Below are 16,934 nucleotides of genomic sequence, written 5' to 3' on the forward strand. Positions count from 1 at the left end.
AGAGGGCAATACATAGAGAAATGATATACTAATTTCCAAACACACGGTTCGTAGAAAAGGCGAAATTGGTGCTTTTGGCAATGAATGTTGTACCTATGGTGAAGCTATAAAAAGCTTGAATCTTTCTTGAACCAAGATTGTTTTTTTGGGTTTCCCATTTGGAGTCAGGATTTTTCCATATGCAGGGCTCAAATCCGAGACCTCTGATTAAGTAGGATCAACCCCATCCACTGATTAACATTCGTTGATTGTCTTTGAACCAAGATTCATATGTAAATGATCACAATCTTGCAGTTATGTTTTGAAGTTGCTTATATTTTAATTTGCCTTTATTTGGCATGTTGTGTATTGATGTGAGTACTTCTTTGCAGGTTGAAACAATATGAAAAATGATGGGAAGGATGCAATACTATTATAATTCTCTTGCAAGGTAGGAGACTTGAGTCATACATAAGTTTGACCATGAAAATGTAATCAGATTTTGTAAATCTGATCTTATTTTCAAACTCTTATAAGAGCTTCTCAAAGAAAAAGTTAGAACTTTTATTTCTCATAAGAAAAAAGGGAGACTCGGCTGTTCGAAGAGAAGAGCTTAACGGAGATGGGGCAAAAAGGGTATCAATCACCGGTGAAGAAACTGTTGTCATGGGTTCAAAAGCAATCGAAGAAAGTGAAAATCGTTTTGTTTATCATCACGGTGATTACTCTATTGGTGACTCTCAAGTTAGCCGTTCACGATCACAACTATTTTTTTGTTATGGCTGAAGCTATTCATTTGATTGGGCTCTTAGTTTTGATTTACAAATTGACAACCCTCAAAACTTGCTCTGGTAATTTAATTTCACTGATGAATTCTTTTTCATTTTTTGTAGATCTGGAAAACAAATATTTTGATTTTTTGTGTATTACTTTCATTTCATTTCATCAAATTTATGTATGCCAAATAGAACGTTGCTGCTATTAGTCGATTACCACTGGACAAGGTGTTTGTGCAATTGTTTGATGCGCGTTGTAAGGTTGAATGCTCTTGTTGTATGAAATGTGCTACTCATGATGCAACTAGCTGTCTAAGATCGATTTGTTTTTACTTGTTGCACTTGTTAGATCGTCATTTTTTCACCTTTCGTCTGATAACTTACTTATCCTGATTTGTTAGGCCTTTCATTGAAGACTCAAATGCTTACAGTGATATTTTTGGCTGTAAGAGTATACTGTAGTTTCATCATGGAAGGAGATATCCACACTGTGTTAGATCTTATCACCCTCGTGGCAACATTGTGGATTATATATATGATGAAGTTCAAGCTAAAGACATCGTACATGGCAGATCTGGATAACATGTCCTTATACTATGTGGTAAATACAATTTCATCCACAAACTCTATTACGTTTGATTGTTGTTAAATCAAGTTCTGATTCTGCTAATTTCTTGAGTAACTAAGCTTGTATAGAACAGTTACTTTAGTTGTAAATATTATTTTATGTGAAGTTATCTAGACTTGTATTAGTTCCTTAAGATGCATGTGTATCCTTAGCAAAGGGAAGCAAGCAAATCAAAAGGAACAAGGTCAAAAAATTATTGTTCGTGATTATGAATCTATTGCTGGCAGGAGGTAACATGTATTTCTAATTGAGATGCACATAAGCTGGCTCGTACTCTATGGAAAAAAAATTCTAACAACTAATTATGGAGCCGGAAATCTTTTTACTGATTTCAGATCAATAGATAGTCAACTTGATGTGGTCTAGCACATTATGCCCTAAGTAACTTTAGTTTTAGCTAAGAGAAGTTAATTGATATTGCTAATATTAGAGTTTATATTCTCGTCTTACTAAATCTAGTTGCAGATATATGTGATACAAGACGATCGATAACATTGCATAGATAGTCCCTTATAAACGATTTTGAATTGTTTAATTTTGACAGATAATTCCTGCCGCAGTTTTGGCCTTCTTTGTCCATCCTACTGTAAAAAGTTATATTCTGATAAATCGAATGCTTTGGGCTTTTTGCGTGTATCTGGAATCCATATCAGTGTTGCCTCAGCTTCGCTTGATGCAAAATGTTCAGGTATTCATATCTCCATTTCTTTTCTACAAAGACAGAAGAAAATCGTCTTCTTCTTAAACAAAAAGTTAACAATATTTGTTTGTTACTTACTTGCATCTTAGATACTTGAGCCATTTTCAGCCCATTATGTTTTTGCATTGGGCATTGCAAGGTTTTTGGGTTGTGCTCATTGGATTATTCAGGTTAGTTTTTTAGATATCTTCTGTTCTATAACATTTCCTCCATTTTAATCGTCAATCTAAGCTAATATAATCTCCGAACTTGAAAGTTACAACTATTTCTATCCAGGTTTATGACAATGTTGGATCACCAATTTTCTTGGATGAACGTAGTTTCTTATGGATACCTATGGTCTTTTTAGCAGAAATGGTTCAAACCTTCATTTTGGCTGATTTCTGTTATTATTACGAAAAAAGGTGAGCTATTTAGATCGCTACTAATTCAAGTACTTATGTGAATCTAACTTGAGTTTTTTTTTTTTAATAAATCGTCTTTGCTTTGCAGTGTTATGAGCGGCCAATTGATCATTCGTTTGCCAGTGCCTGTGTAAAAGGCTGTAATATGATTTTGTTGAATAATTCTAAAGTTATTATGTGATAATGAAACTCTCAAGTTCTTATTTTGGAGATTTTTGAAATCTCAAATAAATTTTAGTAACTGAATCGATATTTGTTTCTCTCTTCTTTTTTGACGTTTACATTAAATAATCAGTGTTTTAATTACGCAAATATGTATTGATATTTTTCAACTATCGTCACGCTCTTGATATTTTTTTTATACGGTTAGACAAATATTATTCAATTTTTTTATTTCACCAGACTTTTCCAGAACAAAACTAACCGTGCGTCATTACTCGCCACGTGTACATTTCAGCACAAATTCCTAAGAAAAAACATCAAAATCTATTTCTCCTCCTTGATGGAATAGAACTATTCAATATTTCAATCCCTTTTCTGTTCAATCTGACACGTGTCACAAAACTATAACGTCAGTAAAACGTGCCGCCGTTAGAAACCACGTGGCAGTCCAAGAAACATGCTGGTTAAATGCTTTACTTAAACGCTGGATTAATTGATCATACGTGTAATTAAAACTCTCACGTCATCGTTTCTTTTCACGCCACGTGGCATTCTTCACTACATTTACTGCTTAAATAAATACATATCCTATTTTTTATCTTCTTTGTATATCTTTTTTGTTCCTAAAGATTCAATCTTTTTCTTGAAAAAAAAATAAATACAAGGAAGCAAGGTTTTTTTTGTTAGTGCAAAAAAAAGAAGAGAAGATGTTGGAGCTAATGAAGGGTGATTTTGATGAAGATGAAAATGGGATTGGATTGAGTTTAAGCTTATCAATTGGAGGAAATTACACAAAGAAAAATGATCAGGTTTTCAATTCAGATGATAACATGTTAATAGAGTGGCAAAGGTCGAAAAAGAGGGCATTACATAGAGAAATGATGGAGAATGAAGAACTAATTTGTAGAAAAAGCAAAATTAGAACTTTTGGCAATGAAGATGTAAAAAGCTTGAATCTTTTTGTGAATCAAGATTCATGTGTAAATGATCACAATCTTGTAGTTCCAATTTGCGATCATCGGAATGTTGGGAAAAGGGAATCGATGAGGAAAAATTGTCGAGGTTTTAGAATTTATAACGCGAATACGAGTTATAATCAATGTAGAAGTAGTGAGTCAAATGGATTTATGGAGAGATGTTCTTCTACAATTACAGAATGCCAAAGTTCGTCTCCTAAAGGTAATCTATTTAATTTGAAGTTCCTTACTAATATCTGCATAACTCTAACCAGCTATCACACGAACAGGTAGAAGTAGTAGGTGTAATGTCATGTCCATCAAAGAGGAACAAGACCAAAAAACAGAGGAAAAGAGGAATTGTGGCATGATTCAATTGCTTTCTCGAATGCCGTGTGTTTCAGCAACCGGTAATGGCCCAAATGGGAAGACGATAAATGGATTATTGTGCAAGTATGATAACAAAATGGAGATCAATATTGTTTGTGTTTGTCATGGAAAATCATTTACCCCTTCTCAATTTGTGGAGCATGCTGGGGCTGTTGATTTATCCCAGCCTTTAAAACACATCACTGTAATTCCCCCCTGTTTTTGATGGAATCTAACTGATCTTTTAATTCAACTTCTTTTTTAATTTCTTATATTAAATCGAGATAGGCTTTTATTTCTTTTTGTGGTTCAAGTTGAATTCTTTTACATGGAGTTTTGTGTCATTGAATTTTGAAAGCAGCATAACCCCACAATGTGCGTAAAATGGAAGCAATAAATAAAAATAGAATGCGAACACACGAAGTAGTACTAACAATTGGACGCAAAAAATAAATAAATGAGTACAAAGTACTTCAAATAATTGAACAAAGAACAAAAAAATAAGTACCACAAACAAGCAATGTCCAAGATTCTGCAAGTTGCAACTAACACCACCAAATAATGTTAGGGTCTTTTCCATCGACCAATTTGATTGTGTCACTCTTGATCTACCATTTTGTTATAAATTAGTTGGACAAACAAAATTAGTCTGGATAATAACAAATTGATGGTCAGATAAATTTGAGTCTAAATAATTACCCATCTTCGACTTATAATAAATTATAGGGTAAACTTTCCCAATTATATATTTTTTTAAATTGTGTATAGGTCAAAACGTGACACATAGATTAAAATAGGGGAGTATTTCTCTTCTATATACAAAGCATTTAGTGAACATTGAATAATAAAAAGAGAAGTATCCAAAACATCTCTGAAATTGGTGTAAATTATTAGTTTCATCTTTGAATAATACCGTTTTACTTGACTAACTAAATTTAAGTACACTCCCGATCAGTCATATGACATAACAAGTGTTGTTAAACCCTTCTAGGAGCATGGAGTTCTTGATAAAAAAAGTCTAGAGAAGTATTAAAAAAAATCGGTTTCAAGAATTGAAAGAGTTGTAGCAAGATCAAATGTATATTTAAATTAGGCCATCAATAATTGAAGGAAAATATTTTATTTAAAAACTCTTATATTTCATGACATTAAAAATATGTATTAAGACATCCCTATTTATAATACTAACAGCTAAAATAAATTAGGTCTATAACCTCTCTAATTAATAAATCTTAATTACACATAAATAAGTAATATCATAAATAACAAATCCTAAATGACTTAAGATTCTTATTACAATTTTAAATTATTATTCCAACAATAGTTCAGTGATGAAATTAATTTCATGCCAAATTCTATCAATTATAATAAAGACATAAAATCTGCTTAATATGTTGATTTAATCAATAATAAATACTACTAAAATTAGTACAATATTTAATTTAATTTAATATATTTCCTCATCTAATCATATGATTAATAATTAACTAAAAGTACTCCTAATACTAGTAGTAGTAGTACTTATTTTTTCGTGTGTAAATCTACATATATTAAAGTTTTAATATCCCACGAGTCACCACATCACGTGTATAAAATCCTCTTTGGAACCCTTTCTCTCTCCTTTTCCCACTCTCTCTCTCTACTCGCGCCTCGTTTCCGAGATCCACCACTCTCTCTACAGCAAAACCCTAGAACTCAAACCTTCCTCCTCCGCATCTAGAGAGAGAAACACACAGACTGTACATCAAACTTTCTCTCTTTCCACTGACCTGATCCGATACAAATCCAGGTATTAATGTTTAATTTTTTTGAATTAAGTTTTTTTTTCACGTATTCGTTCATGTTAGATCACGAGAACAGAGGATTCGAGTTTTTTTTCTAATATTTTTGGTTAATTTTGTGTTTAGTGCTTTAAATAGGAGTTCGATTGATTGACGATGGCAGCGGAAGCAGCAGTGGCAGTAGCACCAGTTTCTGCTCAAGTTGTGCGTATATAAATCATTGCGTTTATTTTGTTTTGCTTTAGCTGTGGATAGTGATTGAGTTCGATGTATTTGTGTATATAGGTTGCGAATGCATTTGTGCAGCAATACTATCATATATTGCATCATTCGCCGGGGCTTGTATTCAGGTTTTACCAGGATATAAGCAAGCTTGGACGTCCTGAAGAGGATGGATCCATGGGTATCACTACGACAATGCAAGTAAGTGCAAGTGAACTTATCTTCGCGTATACTATGGTCCATGTTATTCCCTTTTCCCCTATATTAATTTTGTTGCAGAAACTTGTGAACAATGTGCTTAAATATTTGTTTGTTGGGTTAGGGAGTTGATTGATTGTGTGAAGAGTAAAGGATTTGAAATCTGTTGAATTTATTTTATTGCTTGTAGGTAAAGATCACATTTTTAGATGAAATTTCATTAATCATTATCAGTGTTAGGTGACCACATGTAAAAAATACATTTTTCTAATTAATATCTGCACATTTTAATGGAAAAAATGGTTCTTTATCCGTCTGTTTCAAACTAAATGCCTTAATTGACTTTGCACATGTATTGAAAAGCTTGAAACTGGAATATTGTTCTTTAGTTTTATGTAGAATGATGTAGAGTGAGAAGTTATACTTATGGGCTTTGTTAGCTGTGGAGATGTTGGGTATACTTGAATTTTGATGCAGGTTTTTTTTGGGTTTGGAGAAGATTTAATTACCCTTGAATGACTGAAACTGGTCAACCTTGAGAGGCTCACCTTTAGCTATAATAGGGAGATAGATTTATCACTTTTTGCTGCTCTGTCTTGTTTACTCTAATGATCTTTTGAATTAACAATGCTGGAGTTGCTAATGTTCTTTTGTTTGATGTCAAACACAGGCAATAAATGATAAGATACTCTCACTCAACTATGGAGATTTCAGAGCAGAGATCAAGTCTGTGGATGCCCAAGAATCCTTTAATGGCGGGGTGCATGTCCTTGTAACTGGATATTTGACTGGGAAAGACAACTTGATCCGGAATTTCTGTCAAACTTTCTTCCTAGCACCGCAAGATAGGGGTTACTTTGTCTTGAATGATATGTTTCGATATGTAGAGACTGCCGGTCAGCATGATACAGTCCAGGTTCCAGTAACTGATGCTGTGGCTCCTGTCACGCCAGAGCAAAGTAATTGCAACAATTGTTTGGTTCTTTTGGCAATACCCTAATTAGCAACTAACAGTTTTTCTTTTACCAGTTGTTGCAGATCCACCTACAGTACCGCAGAATCACATCCCTGAGCAAAGCACTCCACCAGCAGAGGAAGCTGATGTGGGAGAAGTTTACAACCCATCTGAGAATGGTGATGTGCCTATTGTTGAAGATGAAGTGCCTGTGTCTGAGGTTGTCGATGAAGTCCAAGATGGCTCTGAAGTGGTAGCTGAATCTGACAACAAAACTGGGGAAGTTCCTAAGAAGTCATATGCTTCAATTGTAAGTGGTCATGGCAACAAATAACTGGATGCAAACTTTAGCACCTCTATACTTATATTTGCTGCCAATAGTTTAGACATATTAGCATCTGCCTAGTCTAGTTGGTCTGTTGTCAAAGATGATTCAAGGATAGAGAAGGTCTATTCAAGATTTCTTAGTTAAGAAAATCTGCAATTTATTTCAGGTCATGCATCTCAAGGAAAGTGCTGCAACCTTCTCCCCTCCTCCAGCACCTGCTTCTAGGAAGCCTATGACAAAGAGTGTTGTGCAAGTGAATCAGCCTGCTGCCACAGCAACTGATGGCCCATATTCCAGCTCAGATACCATTGATAACATAAATGACACAGAAGGCATGCAACTGCAGAGTTTGCTTTTACTTTTTCAATCCATTTGGTGTTTTTTTTTTTACTATGAGTTGTGTTGATTTCTCATTCTTGTGTTTGTTAAATCGCCTCCAGCAGCTGATGGCTACTCAATCTATATAAAAGGCTTGCCTATGAGTGCAACTGTGGCATTACTTGCGGACGAGTTCAAGAGGTTTGGGCCAATAAAAAATGGAGGAATTCAAGTCAGAAGTAACAGGGTATGTTTGTTTGTGCTATTTTCTTGCTAATTAAAGAAAAAAATCTGAATGTGTGCATTCTTTTGCTATATGTTCCTCTGCATTAATGGATTCTCTAATCATAAATTGGTTAATGGCAGCAACAGGGATTTTGTTTTGGATTTGTGGAATTTGAAGTGGAAAGTGCTGCGCAAAAAGCAATCGAGGTATCTCATCTTTATCCCTCTTGCATGTCATGTATTATAAGATGGAGCGGGTGAAATCGAGAGGAACAGTAACTTAAATTTATTTCATCAAGTTAAAGAGTTCTGTGAAAGGCATAAGAAATCACTGAGCAGTGAGAATCCATATGCTCTTCTTTTGTTAGTTGTTTTGAGTAACCATATTATCCACCTTCAGCAAATTGATGGCTCCGGATTGAGTTAGTATTACTTTTTAGGTCTTGATTAAATATTTAAATTGAGTCAATACTTTTAGCCCCAATTTGGCTCTATCATTGTTTAGTCATCCTACAGCAGATGATTAGTAGTTCAATGCCATGTAATATTCTAACTAGACCCTTGGTTGAAAAGAAATTTATGTCATAAGGTTTAAATGGGTATAGTTCTTTACGGATTAATTTGGGATTTAGTAAAAGACTAGGCTGAGTTCAATTGCAATTCAATTAAGAGAATGAAGGATAATTACTTAAGTTTAATTTGTCTGCTAATGTCTGGTTGTTATGGTATCGCTAGTTGACCTAAACTTTCGGATGGATTGATTTGTGTTGCCTATCAATGAATGTATTCCCTGTTGGACCTGTAAAATTCAGGTGGGTTACACATTTGTGGATTAAATTTGGTACTGTTTAAGTTAACTACATGTTGCTTGAATAACCTATCGAAGTGTGGTGGCTTACAGTTTTGTGGATCTCACTTTGATACCCCTTATCTTTTAGTATGGATATGATTAACATGGTCAATGACTTTAGTTTGTTAACAATTCTTATTGTCACCTTAGTATGGATATGATTAACATGGTCAATTCACATTAGTTTTTCCCCATCCGATGCGTCTCTTTTCACCTGCTTAGTTTACTTTTGGTTTTGGGCTTCATTTTCTACAGGCTTCTCCAGTTCTCATTGGTGATCGGCAAGCAGTGGTTGAGGAGAAGAGGTCTACTAATTCTCGACGTAAGTTTTAACCATTTTCCTTTTAAGTATTTAGAATTACTGATGCATAATCACCAGGAAAAAATTGCATATTTGATGTGTTTTTGGTGTAGTGAATGGCGTGTTTCTATAGTCTTCTGTTCTGATTTTTGGAGAATATTATGTTGTTTTATCACTTTCCTGGAAAAGCATTGTGAAAAGAGAAAGTGCAGGGCAATATTATTACTTTTTCACAGTGAATCTAAATGTCGTCTCTGCTGCAGTTAACACCAGAGGTGGTGGTAGGTTTCAATCTGGAAGGGGTGGTGGATTCAGGAACGATGGAGGAAGAGGCCGAGGAAACTATGTAGGTGGCAGGGGCTATGGTCGAGATGATTTTAATGGAAGAAATGAGTTCAACAACAGGGGTGGGAATCGTGGGGGTTCATCAAACCGTGGAGGTGAAGGATATCGGCGAGCTGACAATACAGGTGGGCGAATGAGTCGTGGTGGTGGAATGTCTAATGGAACAGCCAAAACCCCGACACCTCGCTATTCTGCTACAGCTTGAAGAGTAGTAGCTTAGTATTATTATTTGAATTGACATTTAAAATGATTTATTATTAAGGTGAAGAGAAATTTTGTCAAGAGCTATGATGTTTCTCAAAAAGCTCTTTTTGCTAAGTTTTCTAGTTCAATTTTTTTTTCCTGGTTAATCGGATAGGTGGAGGTAGGAATGAAGTTTTTTTTTTTTTTTTAAAAGTAGATTTCTTTGTGTAGCATACGGGTGTTGGAGCCCCTAGCAAGAGATTATACGTCATTTGTGGGCTTTTGCCTTTTTTGTATTGAATTATTGTTGGGGGCTTGTGGAAATTTATTTATTTTAATTTCTCTTTTCAGTTTGACAAAAGAAATGTTTTTATTTTATTTTGTTATATATTTGGATAAGTTCGACAAACCATGTAAAACACGAGTAGGGATGAGTCTGGATCTGGTATAGGCATAATGTTGAGAAAAATGAACAATGGATCGACACTTAACAAGAATGAATTAACGTTAGATCCAGCTCAGTCTGATATTTAAGAAGTCAAACCTTGTAAGTCTAACAAGGTTAATAACAATTGGTGTGCCCATTTAAGCACCAATTCACAATGAATGCACCTGCATTTTGTTGGCTAACAGCAACGTATTCATCAGAATCATATATAAGCAGACTGAGAAGTCATCTAAAGCGGTCTCATTTTCATATGATAATAACAACACACTTACTGATCATAAGCATCTGATCCAAGAGATTTAAAGTCGACGGCCTGGAGGAATCATTCAGCAGTTTTGGGTACTGTTTATTGTTAACAAGAGAGTTCACTTGCAAACAAGATGGTTGTGTATACGAAGCTCTAAAATCTAAATCAATATTCAAAAGGAAACCATATCTAAACCACCACACCAGAGTGACAACAAGAAAATAAGTTGCTTAATCGTGAAATCTGTAATACATTAACCCACAAAATTGCAAATATCTCAACTCTGACAGTAGCCTTCTGAAATAATATAACAAGATATATTATTTTTACTTCTGGTCCATAAAAATAGTATAGACAATTGAAAACTAAAGCTAAACTACTGCTCGAGAAAATAAATAAGATATGGATAGACAAGATACCACCTACGGCATAGAAAATGAACACTAATTTTCCGTGTGACCGAGCAGGAACAAGTCATATTGAGGGATGCTTGCAGGAATAGCTTGCTGAACCCAACAAGCAAATATCCACCTGATCTCATGTACTTAAAAACCGAAATTACACCCCTGCACGTACTCATTTTCATAATCCACATACTTCGTCCATAGAGGCCGATATTGGGCCATTGCAATATCAAGCCATGGCTTCATATTCCCATTAAAGTGGACAACTGCAGCATTATTGATCTCTTCCATACTGATACTTGGATTATAACCAAGCCCTAAAACATGCCATGATTTGTCCAGTGGCTTTGTTGTGGAGTAAAATGTGATTAATCCTGGAGGCAGCGTACCCAATTTCCATAAGGTCCGGTTTTCATTCTGCAAAGATCCCATTTAGCAAAAATAGTAAAAACTTGTAATTCAGACTGTACAAGTCTAACTAATTAAAATGCGGTGCAGCATGACACCTTAGAAGTTGGAAAAATTGCTTTAATGGAAACAGCTGCAAAAGCTAGTATATGCAACTAAGTTAACCTACCAGAAGCAAGACACCATGCTTTAATAACTTCTTCAGATCACAGTTATAACTACTGGACATAGTCTGTAAAGAGCTCAAAACAGGCGCACATATGTATGCATGTGTACGCCTGTGAGCATGCATGTATGCACATGACCTATATTCTTTGTTATATATAGAAAAAAAGGCAGATCCATGCTTAATAAGAACATGCAAGACAACGGGAGGGTTTGTACGAAGGAAAATAAGTGATTTTCGTACAAATTTTCTTGTATTTGGTACATAGACAAAATATTATTTTCTTAAGTATTCGTGTATAATCTAGACAAAACTACTGGAGTTGGAGGTAGGGAGGGGTGTAAGTTAGTGGGGATGGACTATGGTGGTGGAGTGTGTTGAAGGGTGGGGATGAAACAATTGATGTGGAATGTGATGTGTGGAACTTGTCTTCCGTACTTCTATTAGGCAAGTCATTTTCATCATTTCTAAGGAACTTATTCTCCTTAGAAAATATGTTCTCCAAAAATTTCGACCAACCAAACATGGAAAATTTGAAAGACACTTTTTTGGAAACTGTTTTTCTCCATACCAAACACACCCAAGAACTACCCATAAAAAGTTGTAATCTAACATTTCTGGAATAAATATAACTCTACTAATGCTATGTTCCGTTTAAATGTGGCACATTTCTTCCTCTACAGTCTGTTTCGAGAAGAATGACACATTTATATATTTTGAAACACTTAAACTTTGAATTTCCCATTTACTCTTAATAATATGCTTTTATAGCCACATAAATATTATGGCAGGGATTAAGACCACAAGTTCAAAAGTCCTTGCTTTCTTGAACTTCATCCGCAGATAAAATTGCCACATAAATGAAATGGATGGATAGTATTTCTTACCAGAGTCTGCCAATAATGGTATTCCTCCGTGAGCTTCTCCCTCCTCCAAGCATCCAAATCAAAGAAGTTCATTCCATAAGCCCATGCACACGCTTTGGGGTTGAACTTAGACTTGATCAAAGGATGAGAGAAATTCATGTATTGTGCATAACGATGAAATGAACCAAAACATGTCTCCACAGCTCCATTCACCTTACCATCCATATCTAATTTCCATAGACCTGTCAAATCCTTCTGAACAACTATATCATCGTCCAAGAACAATATCCTGTGCAACTTGGGGTACAATTCTGGTAAATAGAATCTAATGTGGTTCAATATGGAGAGATACTTCGGGTTTCTGAATTTCATATTAGTTGTATCCTTTGTTGCATTTTCGAGCTTATTCTCGAAGTAAAACTGCTGAAGCTTTGCAGATTCAAGCTGTTTAAGTACCGGAACATAAGAAGAATTCAGGAACTTATAATCCTCGACCGCCTTCACTTCGATAAAAGCCCCATTATATTCTTTCATCTTGAACATAACTTGCATAGCCCCAAGATTCATTTTATCAGTCACCACGTGAAACACATGCTTCGATGGGTCATTCGAGTTTTTAACTGCTGAATTCACCACAACTGAAGCAGCAAGCACATTGTCAGAGAAGATTGCATAATGATAAAGGCTAGGATCCTCAAATTCTGGTGGAGTAGGCTTCCCATCATCTGTATACTTATCAGGATGAGTGATTCGCTCATCCATTAACCTCATTGCCAAACAATGCACACTCTTCGGGATAGACTTGGCAGCAATCAAGCTCGAGAAAGCACCTTGCTTCTTCGCCTTCATTAGCTGCTCATTGACGGCAAAGATTGTATCTTTCAGCTTCTGAATTTTCAATTGATTATCAAATGACTCTTTCGCCTCAGCAACAACTTGCCGGGTGGCTTTAATCCTTTCCTTCACCTCCTTCTCAAACTGCCTAAGTACCGACTCATTCATTGAGTTACCATCCGAGTCAAACAGTGTGCGGTATAAAGGTTTTGAAGTCAGATCGCTAAAGTTCCTAGATAACTCAGCAAAAACTCGAACGAGTTTTGAGTTCTCAAGCTTCAGCTTCCGAGCATAGGAAGCATAAGCCAGAACCAATGAACGGTGATCATCTGCTTGCTTCTTGATCTGATCTAGCCGCGGTTTCAATGGATCAGATTTTAGAGCCAAAACCGACCTTCGTAATGATCCAACTGCTCTAAAATCACGTGTAATTCCCTATTCAACCACATTTGACACTGTCAATACAAAACCTACTTAGGGATAAAGAAAGATCCAAGAAAAATTATGCAATTCATGCATATTAAAACTCAGAAATCATAAAAACCTCGTGGAATCACACAAGCTCAACAACAAGTCTAGAATCACTACGCACGGACAAGTATTTCAAAACTCATGAAATGATAATAACCAATCAAATCTTTCTAGACTAAGATCTTACTAACTAGAGAATAAAACATAGTGTAAAAAAGTTTCACAATCAAAGTTTCCAGATTGAGATCCTAATAACGTGCATATTTAATACGAAAAAAATCACAAAAAATTAATCATAATAATATGTTTCCAGATTTAGATCTAAGTAACTTGATAACATGCATATACTCAAAAAGTAACAAAAAATTAAGTAAAGTATCACGAGATCACAACTTAATAAGAAAATGTGACAACTCAACAAGAAAAAAAATACACAGATTATAGGCTAACCGACAGTAAATCAACCGCATACAGATAAATGAGAAGGGAGAAATTGCGAAGGTAAGTACTTACGACGCCGAGATCAGAGGGATCTGCAGAGGAAGTGTAGAGAGAAGAGAGAGCTAAGAGAAGGAAAACAGCGACAGTGAGAAAAGACACGAAGAGGCTGAAGGTGAGCCGTATTCCGGTGCCGGTGACCGTACGGGAGCTCCGGAGAGCCATTTTTGTTAAGCAAGTCTCCGTTTCCGAGATATAATGCTTGCTTTCACTTTTATGGTTGAGAGAGAGAGAGGAGTATTTATTGTTTAATTTATGAGTGTGATTATTTCACACTTTGAAAGATGAATGGATGGAGAAATTGGAGAGAGGCAACTGGCGAGTGAGGAAGAAACGCGGATTTGACGGTGGAGTTGGGTATGGGTCCCACGTTTTGATAAAGCAAGTGGGTCCTACTCTATGATACTAAAAACTTTATTTCATATTTAGTTGAGATAAAATTGTTAGATAAATTGCTATCTCGTAATTGTTGTTATATTTTTATTCCATATTAAATATAGGATAACAATTTTGAACAATTAATTTATTTTTCAAAAACGTGCCTTTACTTTTATTGCACGCTGTATTTGTCTCTAACTTGAAATTTTGCAATTATTGGAAATTTCACAATGTGCTTAATAAATTGTTTGGGGACTAAATAAGTACAATAATGAAACTAATTAGAGCTATATAAAAGTAGTTTGCAAGGCCCAATTTCGTCGTAGCCCAACCCATAGTGTTGGGGCTTAAATAGGTGTTGCCGATCGATCAAAATAATTAGATTTATTAGTCTTACAAAGAAGGTATAATGTCGTGTACACATTATATAGTTGTTACACAATACTGATAATAGCCAAATATACACAAAGTATATATTTTTTTGTATCAAAATATATATAGTTTTTGTATATCATACCTAATATATAAAACATATAGAGTATATAGTAATAGTCTAGTATCTAGTATTTTGTTAATATCAAAGACTATTCAAGTACATTTTTAAAGATAAAATTTAAAAGGATATATTTACGTTAATCATCCTAAAGGTGTGGTTTGCTCAATATTTTCGTATTATTAAGAAATAGAGCTCACTAACCACTTGAGCTCAGTCTCAAACTAGTTTAGCCAATATGAAAATCTATAGACTTACACAATCAAATAATTATGTTAAACAATGTAAAAAAAATTCGTTACGTCCACGCATATAATTTAAATTCCCTTTTAACATGTAATGCTTGATGAAGGCGATGTTATTTTAATTTGTCACTATTAAGATAGTTAAATGAAGAAATAAATGATAATAACTACGAAATTGTATCACTAATATAAACACTCCAAAAGTTAGTTAGTATTTTTTCCTTAACAAACAACAAAGTTAGTTAATTACAATTATAAATAGTTCAAAAAATAGTCCCACTTCCCTCGCTTTTTCTTTCTTGCTCTCTGCTTCTACTTTTCTTCTGCAACTTTCACTATCATCATCTTCTTCTTCTTGTTCAAATTCGAAATCAAGAAGAAGCTCATCAAGATCATGTCTGAAGATAAACGCGAAAATGGCCACAATAAGAAACAAAAGATGAAGTCTGCAGTACAAGAAGAAGCAGAGTATAAACCAATTCTGCAAGAATTATTTTCTCCAATGAACGCGAACTTCATGATCCCGGTATTAATTCTGCTTATCTGATTCCAATTTTCTTTTTAACCATCACCATTTATGTATTATGTTCTGTGGTTTAATGATTGAGTTGAAAAAATGATCTTCTTTCTTGATTTAGGATACAATTGAATCTGCTAATCGAAGCACAGATCTTTTTCCTCTCCAGAACAAATATATTGAGCAAGGGTACATTTTCTTTCAAGAATTACAAAATGTCCTTAATTTTATGTACTTTTTTTTTCTTCGAAAAATAATGTCTTAACATGAGTTCTTGGATCAGTGAAGAAATTCCCTCATCTGTAGCTGTGGAAGCGAATCAAAGTTCCAAAGTAGTATTGTCAAAAAGGAAAAGGGCTAATCTTGAAATTGTTGAAGAATTGCCAAAAGGATCAATCGAGGATAGTGAAAACGATTTTGGTTCGATAAATTTGCTGATTAGTCTGGTGGAGACATGCCTTGAACTGAACTCTGAAGATGCTATGGAAATGTAAATGCAATTCTGATAGATATAGTGACCAAAAAGAGTATGTAGATGTGACCAATTTTCCAATCTGATGAGTCTGATGAAGATTACATTCCTTGATCTGAAGTCTGAAGATGCAATAGAAAGATGAATGCAATTCATAAATAGATTTAGTGACCAAAACAACTACTAATATAGAAGAGAACAGTATGTGACCAATTTTCTTTGTTTTGTATCAGCAAGAAAATGCTATTTGGATAAGGAAGGCCTAATGACTTTTACTGTTTTAATCTTGCTTTAGACATAATTGCCAAATCTCTATTGCATCAGTTTTGCTTCATTATACTAGCTGATCTGCATATTCTTGCCCTAACTCCCTTATGTGTAGCTATATTGTGTGATCCTGAAGAGGAGAGGTAAGGATGCCCCGGTAAGGAGGTGCGAGAGGTTGGCCGTAAGAAGGTTAATAACTTCTGATAAGAGGGTTAATAGGTAATAGGGTGTTTTGCTAATGTATTTTTGTATCTTGTTGATTGTTCCTGCTTGTTGCTAATGTCCATTAGAAACAACCTTTCTACGTCTCCAGTGGTAAGGTATGCCTACACACCACGCTCCCAAACCCTCTAGAATTCCTCTGCCTTTTACTGTTGCAAGTAGACAAAATTGAGCCAGACAGCAAAATAACCTTTGATAAAACAGCACTACTTGACTACTGTTGAGATTTGGGATCTCATTTTACTTAACATAGAGACAGATATGGAATAAAACTCTGCCTGTGTGAGCCTGTTTATATTGTTGGTTCCAAGCTTGGAT

The 16,934-nt window shown here is 34.9% G+C and overlaps 4 protein-coding genes across 7 annotated transcripts; 3 read left to right on the forward strand and 1 right to left on the reverse strand.

The window, feature by feature from the left end:
* The first annotated feature begins 592 nt into the window (after positions 1-592).
* Positions 593-2,491, forward strand: LOC125807943 (uncharacterized). Its single transcript, XM_049487699.1, has 5 exons — positions 593-830; positions 1,157-1,356; positions 1,928-2,071; positions 2,173-2,253; positions 2,360-2,491. Exons 1-5 carry the CDS (start codon positions 602-604, stop codon positions 2,489-2,491), a joined length of 786 nt encoding a protein of 261 aa, XP_049343656.1. The 5' UTR covers positions 593-601.
* A 3,066-nt stretch (positions 2,492-5,557) lies between these two features.
* On the forward strand, positions 5,558-9,785 carry LOC125808043 (nuclear transport factor 2-like). Of its 4 annotated transcripts, none has more exons than XM_049487820.1 (10): positions 5,558-5,763; positions 5,882-5,959; positions 6,041-6,178; positions 6,846-7,134; positions 7,205-7,440; positions 7,625-7,805; positions 7,902-8,023; positions 8,143-8,208; positions 9,107-9,173; positions 9,416-9,785. In XM_049487820.1, the coding sequence occupies exons 2-10, from the start codon at positions 5,912-5,914 to the stop codon at positions 9,700-9,702; spliced, it is 1,434 nt and encodes a 477-aa protein (XP_049343777.1). In that variant the 5' UTR covers positions 5,558-5,763; positions 5,882-5,911; the 3' UTR covers positions 9,703-9,785. The 4 variants fall into 4 exon arrangements, with proteins under 4 accessions (XP_049343777.1, XP_049343778.1, XP_049343779.1 ...); XM_049487821.1 differs by having other exon boundaries at positions 8,149-8,208; XM_049487822.1 differs by having other exon boundaries at positions 7,625-7,790.
* A 798-nt stretch (positions 9,786-10,583) lies between these two features.
* LOC125808042 (galacturonosyltransferase 8) lies at positions 10,584-14,254 on the reverse strand. Its single transcript, XM_049487819.1, has 3 exons — positions 14,038-14,254; positions 12,241-13,488; positions 10,584-11,196 (listed from the first exon to the last, which is right to left on the reverse strand). The coding sequence occupies exons 1-3, from the start codon at positions 14,185-14,187 to the stop codon at positions 10,921-10,923; spliced, it is 1,674 nt and encodes a 557-aa protein (XP_049343776.1). The 5' UTR covers positions 14,188-14,254; the 3' UTR covers positions 10,584-10,920.
* Positions 14,255-15,496: 1,242 nt separating this feature from the next.
* LOC125807933 (uncharacterized) lies at positions 15,497-16,149 on the forward strand. The gene is made up of 3 exons (XM_049487685.1): positions 15,497-15,664; positions 15,777-15,844; positions 15,939-16,149. The coding sequence occupies exons 1-3, from the start codon at positions 15,533-15,535 to the stop codon at positions 16,147-16,149; spliced, it is 411 nt and encodes a 136-aa protein (XP_049343642.1). The 5' UTR covers positions 15,497-15,532.
* Positions 16,150-16,934: the final 785 nt, after the last annotated feature.

The sequence above is a fragment of the Solanum verrucosum genome, unplaced genomic scaffold, assembly GCF_900185275.1.
Source record: "Solanum verrucosum unplaced genomic scaffold, falcon-dt-bn FXZP01000183.1, whole genome shotgun sequence".
In the NCBI taxonomy this organism is placed as follows: domain Eukaryota; kingdom Viridiplantae; phylum Streptophyta; class Magnoliopsida; order Solanales; family Solanaceae; genus Solanum; species Solanum verrucosum.